Source organism: Bufo gargarizans, chromosome 2, assembly GCF_014858855.1.
Source record: "Bufo gargarizans isolate SCDJY-AF-19 chromosome 2, ASM1485885v1, whole genome shotgun sequence".
Classification (NCBI taxonomy): domain Eukaryota; kingdom Metazoa; phylum Chordata; class Amphibia; order Anura; family Bufonidae; genus Bufo; species Bufo gargarizans.
Window position 1 is genome coordinate 220,135,538 of NC_058081.1, and position 12,600 is coordinate 220,148,137.

Genomic DNA, 12,600 nt, shown 5'->3' on the forward strand with positions numbered 1-12,600 from the left:
CGTGACTGTGCGCAGCGCTGCCACCTCCGGAACGCACATGTGCGTTAGGCGGTCCGGAGGTGGTTAAGTCACTTTTAGCTGCCAGGTGGAATTTATGAAGCTCTCTATGATGGTTGGTGTCAAAAAGTTGACTTTTTGTGATTTGTAACCTTTTGTAATTTAATGCCTCTCTCGGCGCACACTCGCATCTGTAATTTCACTTACTGGGCTGTGTCTACATGTACTTTTAAATGTCAATAGAGACAATATCTGTAAAATTATACATCAAAGTGCTATCACTTTCTAAAGCAATTCCATCATCAAAAGCCTAATGTATCATCATATGGAGGAGGACTACCAAGTATGTCTTGCTTACACTTGTCATTCGGTATTTGATGATTTTTGTTACATAAGCTGAAGCTTAGGAAGCTCTGACGGGAAGAAAAAAAAAAGTGCATCTCATGGGTATAGACTAGACTTCAAACACTTTTAATGTGGAAGAGTGTTTGGGTCGCACCTGAATCAGGAGTGCAGTGCAAGCAGGAAAGTATTGAAATGACATCTCCCAGTCACATGTTTTATATTTTCTGTAAGGAACAAATGCCCAGGTGGCAGAAATAAGATATTGCAGTTACAAAATCATTAGAATAATCAGCATATGCAAAACTGCACCCAGAATAAAATATTAAAACATATAAATGCATAAATATAGTTTCATCACTGAAAACATTCACAATATCTCCAGAGCTTTCAAGGACTCCTGAATGGCAATTCTTTTTATTACACAGGATCTATCACTACACATACAGACAGACATGCCAGGAGTCTGAAATAATAAGTGGAAAACAGCAAGACAGCCGCAATAGTGGACATAAAGGTGAATACCCAGACATAGGTGCAACAAAAAAATTGGTTACGGGGAGTTTTAACCATTTGAAAATATGATTAAAGAGAATCAAGTACTTTACTGTTTTTAGTAAACAGGGAGAGGCAGGTGTCGGATGAAAATTTTTAACAACAGGCTCCTTACTCAACAACGGACACATGCCGTCACAACACATGTTTACATAATGTATACATGCACCATATATATGCCACACACATACACAAAATATACATTACACACATATACCAACCAACTTTTAAAAAGCCTAAGGAGCTAAGCTATGGAATGGAAGCGCTGATCTCCAGCTGGCTCCGCCAGAGCACCGGATCGGGATTCAGCCGGGAACACAGTTCTCCAAACTGACTGTAATTTTAACAACTGGATCTGGGGAAACCTGAGGGAACTGGCTTCAGTTTAAAGCATGTGTCCTGGTGTATACATTAAATGGAGACCATAATTCTGAACAGTGTTACCATAGTGTTAGCATAGTTTATAAGGATGAAAAATACATACGTTCATCTTGTTCAGCCTGCTATCATACAGTGTTAATCTAGAAAAAGACAAACAACCTCCATGGGGTACAAACCAATTTTCGTCATATTGCGTAGTATGCGTGGGAGGTGTAAAGGAGGAGTGGAGTGGTAGTTGTGGCCTAGATTGTAGTAGTAATGGCCCATGGTGGCTGTCCTCCATCCAACACTCCCTAGAGCCGTGCAGTGAATGGAGTGCACAACCTTTCTTCCTTTTTGGCACACCTTGGGCTTTCTGAGGCTCTTGCCTGATGTCAGTTGGGATGCCCTTCATGTTGTGAGTTTTAGAGGTGCAAAGCAGGGCTCCCTCGTGATGTTGGTCGTGCAATGGTGGGGCAGTGAAGGTGATGGGTGCAAGGCGGTAATGAGGCCTGTTTTACTAAACAGCAAACAGTTCCTTTTCTGACATAGTTTAGCCTGTTCGTAACAAAGGCGATAATAGCTTCGGTTCAGTCTCTCCAAGATGCATAAATAATACTTCCAAGGCTGAACATGGGATAAGCGGCAGTAAGATGGCTGTCTCTGAGTCTCTCTGTCAACCCCAAACAAGTTTCCAAGTAGACCAAAGTGGTGTACATTCACGATGTAGTATATATGTACTACAATTCCCACAGTGTAAATCCTCCAATGGGTAGCTAATCCATGGTAAAAGTGTGGTGGGTACCTGAGGTGATGTGGCACTAGCAGTAAGGCATGTTGCCATAGAAAAGTGATTGCACTTACTATCTGTCATTTGCACCAATCCTTCGCTTTGATCCCACACAGTCTTTATATTCTGTACTTATTTTTTTCTTAGAGGATGGTAACTTTTCCTCAGCATGCAAGTATGGAGGCTTTTTGAGTAGGCCTGACACTGCACAGGCAAAATACAACTCTTCACTCTCTGATTGGTTAAGCTACACTCTCTCGCCTCACTCTCGGAGGGTGCAGGTACAGCCTTCCTTCCTCTAAGTAGGGCACAAAAACTAAATGGTGTTCCCATCTCAGCTCTTGAGCCACAAACATCACATATAGAGAGTTCCTTAACATCAACAATGGGCATTAACCCATTTAGTAGCAAATTAACCCATTTGCAGTAGTCCTTCCAGACTTCAAGTTTGGCAATCAGAATAACTTCCTGGATCAACAGTCCTCCAGAATTCTAGTAACTGTAATTTGTAATATTATTTTACTCAATAAATACATCTGTAACGCCCCAGAGTGGCATTACCACCTTTTACACCCCTATTTATTTCCAGGTCTTGCACATTGTGTATTTCTATTTCTGAATTTGTGACTGTTAAAATGTAATGTGCCTGGTTCACCAGCAGATGGCGGCAATGATGGCAGAGCTAGTTGGCCTTGAGTGGAACCTTCTGTCCATTCTAGCCCACTCTAGAGAGGGAGGAGTTTCCCTGCTGGACGGGTCCTGCCAAGACCAGCAGAGCACCATCAGTTCTGATGGAACAAGAGAAAAAGGCAAATAAACCTCAGAAGCCAGCAGGAAAGGTTCCCTGGACAAAGATAAAGATACAGATAAAGATAAAGACTGAGTCAGATTACAGAAAGCTAAGTTCAGCAGAAAGGAAAAGTATATATTTAATCCTGATAGCACAGCAGAGCCAAAGAGTGACAGATGTAGTAGATCCGAGTGTGTTTACCTGCCAGAATTTAAGCCAAAACCTGCTGGTAACCAAGATAAAGTTGGAAGACTGTCTCCTGATGCAAGTTTACTCAAGTAAAGCTGTTATCAACTTTAATACAAGTCTAGACTCCATTTCTTTCATCATCCCTTCATCAACTATTCACCCTACTTGCACTGCTGTGGACAACAACGCCTGGGGTTCCTGGATATCCAGGTAGGAGCACCAAGACACATGCACAGCCACATTCAAAGGGACATTATAGGCTACCCTTACACCACTCTGACATTCCTACACCTGGGTACCACCATAACCATCTACTTAGGGGGACTCTGTCCCTCGTTGCTGAAATGCAACTGGTGTCACAACAAAGCTTTTACTTAAAGTGAACCCCCCAAGGCCACGGTCCGGTCTGCCGCATTCCATATCCAGACCCCTCTTGAACTTTAGCGATTTCACCATCACAACCTCCTTTGGCAGATATTTCTATAGTCTCACTGCTCTTAGTAAAGAACCTTCTTCTTAACTATAGATTGATGTTCCCCAACCTGTTGTACTCTGCAATATAGTTTTGCAACAGCTGGAGAGCCAGAGGTTAGAGATCATGGCTTTAGATGTACAAGATGCTTCCTTGTTACCCTCACAGTTCTGGGTATAAATAGATCCTGTTATCCATGTTCTAAATGAAATAATAATCTTTCTGCGTACTCTAGTCCACCCAATCCATTTATTACCTTGGTCACCCACTATTGTACCCACTTAAGAGGGATTTCTAGGCTCCTGATGTAGATAACTTATCATTGGTATTGTGTGGTCTTGGACCATAACCAAACAGATATTAATTATCTATCCTGAGGGTAGGTCATCCATATCAGGAGCCTGGAAATCCTCTTTAAGCTCTATGTCTTTCATGTACACTGGTACCCAAAATTGGATACAATACTCCATGCGCAGTCTGACTAATGATTTTGGCCTTGGCAGCAGATGTCTGATCTTTCCCATCCGTTTGCTATGATAGTAAAAACTCCCCTGTTCAAAGGAACTGCATTGTAAGTACACAATAAGGTATAGAATTGACTGAAGATAATAGAAAGGGTATACAAGAGAAAACAAACAGACCCAGTCCTTTGGGCAAAACCAAGGATCAAAAGGGGGATCCATTTTGATTTTTGCCCCCTGCCTTCTATTTACACCATTGCACCACTGGCAACATACCCCACTACTAAGGCTGCATATGTCTTTTTCTGTATAAAGTGTGTTAGAATGATAGAAAATACGTAATAAAATACAGATGATAGACATACCACTGTTTCTTTGCTGTTGACTGCAGAGCCTGTGCATTTTGCAATGACTTTGTCAATGCATTTCTTATGAATAGCCGCATTGCACTCTAGAGAAAATCGAAATAAAACATGAAAAAAATAATACTCTAGGGTATCGCTACTGGTCAATGAAGCGATAAAATAAAATTTTGCAAACTTACGTCTGCATTGGTATCCTTGCTTGTTTAGCCCCCTGAAAAAATAATAAATATGGAGAGAAAATATAATGGATTTTAATAGTTTAATGGTTGGTTATAACACAACTGGCAAAATAAAAATGCATGGTAATTGTAGCAAATTTTATTAAAATAATTTTCCCAACTTAAACGTTCAACACTCAAGGGCGCTTTACACGGGTTAAGAATCCTGCAGATAATGCTAATGAGCGCTCATAAAACTGCTTGTTAGCAATTATCTGGCGGAGTTATAGATCATTTGTGTGGTCTCAAAAATTATTGTATGCCGGCAGCAGATTGTGCTGTGTAAACACGCTCTGCTGCCGGCAAACAACTAGTCAGTATAGGGATGAGCAATGGCATTAGCAATCATGCCTCCCCATACTGTGGAGATCGCAGCATGTAAATGTAGTGGTCTCCTCCACCAGCGAGCAGGCGATTGTTGGGAAGGAACGCTTCTGTGCTGACAATCTGCTGCTGTATTTTTTCGTGTAAAGGGACCTTTAGATAGAGCCAACCATACTGACTATTAGTATGAGATAATAGCATCTGATGAACAAGACAATACTCCTTGCAAACCAGAAAAGGTAGGCAATTGACTGATGGTATGCACTGGATAAGGACTAGATGAGGTTGGTATTCAAGTAGCATAATGGGCTTAGTTTGATGGGTTGTAGGGATAAAATGATACATCATATCCCCAAGGCCATCCATGTTTCCCTAATGGGAAATACAGTGCTGATAGAAAATTCAAGACAAACAAAAAATATATCTATGGCATAGACATAAAGGCTACAGAAAACATATAAAATAACTGTTGCTAATGCAAAAGGCAAATTAATTGATATGCCTGCAGTGGTGAGACTTTCCCTATGGTACCACTTATTAACAAAATTAACCATTATACATTACATAATGGCTTAGGATAGAGTAGACTAATGGGGTCATTTAACAAACTGGTGTAAAGTAGAACCGGCTTAGTTGCCCATAGCGACCAATCAGATTCCAACTTTCATTTTCCAAAAGAGCTATCAAAAATGAAAGGTGGAATCTGATTGGTTGCTGTGTGCAGAGTCTGCACTCCTGAACATAGATGCCCAAAGGCATAGATAGGTTTAGCGTAGGACCTGCCTGTCCTGAGACCACCTTGGCGGGGGTAGGTGGGCACAGATGTGTTTTGATCAAAATATATTGGCTAAGAGTCTCCGATTTTATTACATCAGAGTGATGGCTTAGTCCATATATAATGGTTGCATCTATTTTGTACATTATTATCTTTTATTTCTGTGATTTTTTTCATAAAGGTAGCCAGGGACATCCGCATATTTATTTATTATATTGTGCAGGATGTTTTTATCTTAGTTTTTTCTCTTTTTGTTTATTATGTAGTATATGCTTGAGGGAGTGGCGTCTTCAAGTGTGAATGCGCTCCTATTTTATCTTGGGAGTAGCATTCCTGTCCACTTTTGCCCTTCCTATCAAACAGACCGCCTTGATTAGTTGGTACATATAGCTGTGCTTGCTCCTCCTCTCATTGGTTACTGGATGCACATAGAGGGGACCAGGAGCAACACACTATATGTGCAGAGTCTGCACTCCTGAACATAGATGCCCAATGGCATAGGTAGGTTTAGCGTAGGACCTGCCTAACCTGAGACCACCTTGGCGGGGGTAGGTGGGCACAGATGTGTTTTGATCAAAATATATTGGCTAAGAGTCTCAGATTGTATTACATCAGAGTGAGGGCTTAGTCCATAAATAATGCTTGCATCTATTTTGTTAGTGCATTATTATCTTTTTTTTCAGTGATTTTTTTTCCATAAATTTAGCCAGGGACATCCGCATATTTATTTATCATATCGTGCAGGATGTTTTTATCTTTGTTTTTTCTCTTTTCTGTGATTTTTGGTTGCTATGGGCAACTAAGCCAGTAACACTTTACCCCAGTTTGATAAATGACCCCATAAGTCTTTTGTCTAAAAACAATCAAAACAAGTCCATGTTAATAAAATATCCCAAAACTCAGAAATCAAGAATAGTAAATGGAATTTTTTTTAATGAATGTGCAGGAAGATCACATGCACAACCCTGAAATGCTAAATGTTTTGACCCCACAAACAATGTAGGAAAACAGCAGATTACAGTATATGCACCTTTGACATACCAAATTATGACTGCATGTACAATGCATGTCTACACAAAGAAAAAGCATTAAAATTACCATACAAATTCATGACAAACGGAGCAAAACGTTGGCTGTGGGAAGAAAGTAGCTAAAAACTCATGACTCTTGACGTTATGAACCTTGGCCTGTTTAATGGCTCCACGACGCTGATGTAAAGCAAATTGGCTTTCTGAGTCTGAGTCATAATGTCCTTTTGGATCTGTGGAAATCAACATGAAATAAAATAAAAACTAAAAACAATTACCTTACTCTTACATTGATTAAAATGGCCCGAAACATTTTTTTTACTCATTTTTTTCACATTCTAGTTGGTTCAACTCATAGCACCCTAAAAATGGTTCATCAAATTTCTCTATGCACGGCAATGGCAGAGTATATATTGCCCACTGTATACAATAGGCCTGAGAACAATGTTACAGTCATATTTTTACATGTATCTTACGTTAGAGGAATTCTCTGTAGAAGAATGACACAAGGGAACTCAACATTAGCCTATTCATTTATATTGGGTGCAAAGAGTTTAAAGAGGACCTTTCATCTGGCAAAAAATTGTGAACTAAGTGTCATGATCTGTACAGCGGCGCCCAGGGATCTCACTGCACTTACTATTATCCCAGGGCGCTGCTCCGTTCTCCCGCTATGCCCTCCGGTATCTTCAGTCACTTGGTTATAGTAGGCGAAGACTTAGGGGACTTGGTTATAGTAGGCGGAGTCTGCCCTTGTTCTCCTGGACGTCTTCTTCTCCTAGGCTGTAGCGCTGGCCAATCGCAGCACAGAGCTCACAGCCTGGGAGGTTTTTTTCTCCCAGGCTGTGAGCTCTGTGTTGCGATTGGCCAGCACTACAGCCTAAGAGAAGGAGACGCACAGGAGAACAAGGGCAGTCTCCTCCTACTACAACCAAGTGACCGAACATACCGGAGGGCATGGCAGGAGAACGGAGCGGTGCCCTGGGATAATAGTAAGTGCAGTGAGATCCCTGGGCACCGCTGTACAGATAATGACACTTAGTTCACAATTTTTTGCCAGATGAACGGTCCTCTTTAAAGGAGTCCAAAAGTAGGACGCTATTCCCTAGCCATAGGCTAGGGCAAAAGTATCTAATCGGTGAGGGTCAGAATTTCAGGATCCCCACTGGTCGCACATGCCCACTGCCTAACAGTTAACTTGCCTCTGTCACTGTGCTCCATGCTGTATGCAATATCACATGGAAGAACTGAGTTGGAGAGACACTTTTACCCAGTCACCTATCCTAGACCACCAGGTAAGCAGGCATTAATCTCTTCCCAGCCTGAAATATTAGAGATGTTGATACTAACCCCTTCACTACCCTACACCACCAATGTTTTAATTAATAACCACTTAATTGCTATAGACCACCACAGACGTGGTCATCATAAAAGAGGAAACATTCTTTCATGTCAGTGGGCATATAAATTGCATGAACTGTCCTAATTTATTTGGATGCTGTATGCAATATTTATCTCTGTGCTTTCTATTCTCACTTTCACAAAAATGGCTGCCTCAACAAAAACTTTACAACAAGTAAACATTTTGACCAAATATTAGGTACTGCTCTCAATTTTGGTTTACTAATATATGAAAAATGTAGGAAACTCTGTTTCACTTGGAATTCTATAACTGGGCCTACATTTTTCATAACTGATAACAGGAGCAAATTAGGGGTACCAAGCCTTCCTTATCCTTTCAATAAGAATCTTTATAGATAACTTCAGGGGCAATACAGGTAATAATAACACCCTTTTAGACCCTACTTTGAGCAGCTTTGTGACATAAAGCAAATAATTTAATTAAAATTTCTTGATACAAGGTTTCCATTTTGAAGCAATACCGCTGATACCCTGAAATCCTTGAAATCAGATACAAATAAGATACATACAAATAGTAATATGAAATAAATCTGACAACATTTACAAAGAGCTCATTTCATACAAGATTTAATAAAAATAAAGTAAAACATAATTTCCATTACACTGTTGGATCTCATTACTTCTTTTACCTGAGTTGTTGGGTTAACAGAATTTAATTTTGTCCAATAATTTGATAGTTGTTTAAGAAATTCTAAAAGTCTTAATACATGTTATAAAACACATGCTGTTGGCATTAATGTTGGTATCTGGTTTTGAAAAGAAAATATACTTGCCTGATTGTTCCAGGAAATACTTTGCATTCATTATCATTCTACCTTGTGGTTTAAGTTCTATCTGCAGAAAAAAAAAAAAAAATATATGCATTTCTTTCTATTATTCTGCCATCAAATGTTTTACAATAAAGTATTAACTGAAAATAAAACGAAACAATTAACAAACAACAAGACTAAATGCACACAATCAGGATTTATGTGCAGAGAATCCGCAATGAAATCCGCAGGTGTTCGCAGGGAAATCTGTGAGAACAATCCACATCAATTGGTGCGGATTTACATGCTGATTTTGGTGTGGATCTGCATCAAAATCCGCATTGTGTGCATGTGTAATGCAGATTTTACTCTTCCCATAAAGTGAATGTAGAAAATCTGCATGTATCCGCTATGGAAAAATAAAATAAATTGACAAGCTGCGGATTCTAAAATCCGCACTGCAGGTAAAAATTTGCACTGAAAAACCTCTATCGTATACGTCAGAATTCTTATAAAACAACATACGATGTACATGACCTATGGTTCAGATTTTGCGCATGCAAATCCATGCTGAAAATCCACACACAATCCTGATCATGTGCATGTAGCCTAAGGCTTCATACACACAACCATATTCATATTTTGGTCCACAAACAATGGATCCACAAAATATGGATACCTTCTGCATTGTTCTCACTACCATGAATAGAGATGGTTTCTCTCGTCTACCATACGGACCAGAATAGTACATGTTTTATGTTTTGTAGAGCAGCCACATAGATCTATCTATCTTCTACATCTCTCCATTTGTTCTATTGTAAAACCTCTTTGAGATGACCACCCAAAATTACATTGACAATTGGTCTTCTAGGGAGGTGGGTTTCTCAACGAAGATGGACAGAAATGTCTACTATATGGTGTATCTAATAAATCTGTGACAGAAATTCTGGTTTTAATGAGGGGATGATCTTCCTAAACGGTTGGTCTTTTGGTAAAGTTTCACTGTTTCTGATTTGTACCAATCATCCCCATAAATGTATTAGGAAAAGAGAAGCTTACCCATATCTCCATCTTGCCATTATTTTTCTTGCATCGTTCAGCCAGAGCAAATAGTTCAATTGTGGTTTCTGATACCATCCCTGTAGTCCTTCCTTCCACAATTATATGCATAACTCTCCCTTTGGTAATGTGAGCATCAAATGTGCTCTCCCAAGGTGGGTACATAGTTGGCTTCTGCTGTGCATAAATCTTCCCTGTTTCTGCAATAAAATGTTTATTTTATAGGTCAATATATTTGCAGCCACAAGTGAGTCAGAATACCCCCATACACATTAGATGGCAGGCTGGCCCTGCCGAAATTGGTGTGTTCAACAGATATACATGTAATATGTATGGTCCCCTTTAGAATAGTGTACTATGCTTGACTGAAGTGCAATCTATGACACATAAAGGACACTTTACCTTAGGATGCACAACCACTGAATTACAACCACTTTTCACCAATAATTGAATAATCAATGCATAAGAAAAGGATAGGTTAGGTATTGCATTTTTTAGTAGCTGAGGGCCATAAACACATCGGTCAGCCACAGAACCCAATGAAATATATGTTAAATTAAGGCCTCATGCACACAACAGTATTTTTTCACGGTCCGCAAAACGGGGTTCCGTAGTTCCGTGATCCGTGTCTGTTTTTTCTTCCGTGTGTCTTCCGTGATTTTTGGAGGATCACCAGACATGAAGGAAAGTTAAAAAAAAACGGATCCGTTTGGCCGTGCAGAGCCAAACGGATCCGTCCTGACTTACAATGCAAGTCAATGGGGACGGATCCGTTTGACGTTGACACAATATGGTGCAATTGCAAACGTCCCCCATTGACTTTCAATGTAAAGTCAGGAGTCCCTATCAGAGTTTTCTCCAATCCGATGGTATATTTTAACTTGAAGCGTCCCCATCACCATGGGAACGCCTCTATGTTAGAATATACCATTGGATTTGAGTTTCATTGTGAAAACTCAGATCCGACAGTATATTCTAACACAGAGGCTACATGGGGACGCTTCAAGTTAGAATATACTAAGAACTGTGGACATGACTGCCCCCTGCTGCCTGGCAGCATCCGATCTCTTACAGGGGGCTGTGATCCGCACAATTAACCCTTCAGGTGCCGCACCTGAGGGATTAATTGTGCATATCATTGCCCCCTGTAAGAGATCAGGTGCTGCCAGGCAGCAGGGGGCAGACCTCCCTCCCTCCACAGTTTTTAATTCATTGGTGGCCAGTGCGGCCCCCCCTCCCTCCCTCCCTCCCTCCCCTGTATTAAATTCATTGGTGGCCTGTGCGGCCCCCCCGGCCCCCCCTCCCTCCCCTGTATTAAATTCATTGGTGGCCAGTGCGGCCTCCCCTCTCCCCCCCCGATCATTGGTGGCAGCGGAGAGTTCTGATCGGAGTCCCAGTTTAATTGCTGAGGCTCCGATCGGTAACCATGCGGCCCCCCCTCCCTCCCTCCCCTGTATTAAATTCATTGGTGGCCAGTGCGGCCCCCCCCGGCCCCGCCTCCCTCCCTCCCCTGTATTAAATTCATGGTGGCCAGTGCGGCCTCCCCTCTCCCCCCCGATCATTGGTGGCAGCGGAGAGTTCCGATCGGAGTCCCAGTTTAATCGCTGGGGCTCCGACCGGTAACCATAGCAACCAGGACGCTACTGCAGTTCTGGCTGCCATGGTTACTTAGCAATTTTAGAAGCATTATTCTTACCTGCGCTGTCTGTGACCGGCCGGGCGCTCCTCCCACTTGTAAGTGAAAGGTCTGTGCGGCGCATTGCTTATAGCACAGACCTGTCACTTACCAGTAGGAGGAGAGCCTGGCCGGTCACAGACAGCGCAGGTAAGTATTATGCTTCTAAAACTGCTAAGTAACCATGGCAGCCAGAACTGCAGTAGCGTCCTGGTTGCTATGGTTACCGATCGGAGCCCCAGCGATTAAACTGGGACTCCGATTGGAACTCTTCGCTGCCACCAATGATCGGGGGGGGGGGGGGGGAGAGGAGGCCGCACTGGCCACCATGAATTTAATACAGAGGAGGGAGGGAGGGGGGGTCAGGGGGGCCGCACTGGCCACCAATGAATTTAATACAGGGGAGGGAGGGAGGGGGGCCGCACTGGCCACCAATGAATTAAAAACTGGGGAGGGAGGGGGTCTGCCCCCTGCTGCAGCACCTGATCTCTTACAGGGGGCTATGATACGCACAATTAACCCCTCAGGTTAATTGTGCGGATCACAGCCCCCTGTAAGAGATCAGGTGCTGCCAGGCAGCAGGGGGCAGTCATGTACACAGTTCTTAGAATATTCTAACTTGAAGCGTCCCCATCACTATGGGAACGCCTCTGTGTTAGAATATACTGTCGGATCTGAGTTTTCACGAAGTGAAAACTCAGCTCTGAAAAAGCTGTATGCAGACGGATCTGCGGATCCGTCTGTGCTAAAGTAGCCTACAGACACGGATCACGGACGCGGATGGCAATCTTGTGTGCCTCCGTTTTTTTTCACGGACCCATTGACTTAGGTCCGTGAACCGTTGTCAAATTTTTGACGGACAGGAAACACGGATCACGGACGCGGATGACAAACGGTGCATTTTTCGAGTTTTCAACGGACCCATTGAAAGTCAATGGGTCCGCAGAAAATCACGGAACAACGGACACGGATGCACACAATGGTCGTTTGCATGAGGCCTAAAACTGGAAGAAGTCCAGTTCTTTTATA

General features: G+C 42.0%; 1 protein-coding gene across 2 annotated transcripts in view; it reads right to left on the reverse strand.

The window, feature by feature from the left end:
- The window catches only part of PRKCQ (protein kinase C theta), a 147,320-nt gene that overhangs the window by 53,329 nt on the left and 81,391 nt on the right, over window positions 1–12,600 (reverse strand). For both annotated transcript variants that reach the window (XM_044280027.1, XM_044280028.1), the window contains 5 exons: window positions 9,897–10,096; window positions 8,862–8,922; window positions 6,737–6,899; window positions 4,501–4,532; window positions 4,322–4,407 (listed from right to left, as the gene is read on the reverse strand). In XM_044280027.1, coding sequence (XP_044135962.1) covers window positions 4,322–4,407; window positions 4,501–4,532; window positions 6,737–6,899; window positions 8,862–8,922; window positions 9,897–10,096 — 542 coding nt within the window. The remainder of the gene's footprint in view (window positions 1–4,321; window positions 4,408–4,500; window positions 4,533–6,736; window positions 6,900–8,861; window positions 8,923–9,896; window positions 10,097–12,600) is intronic.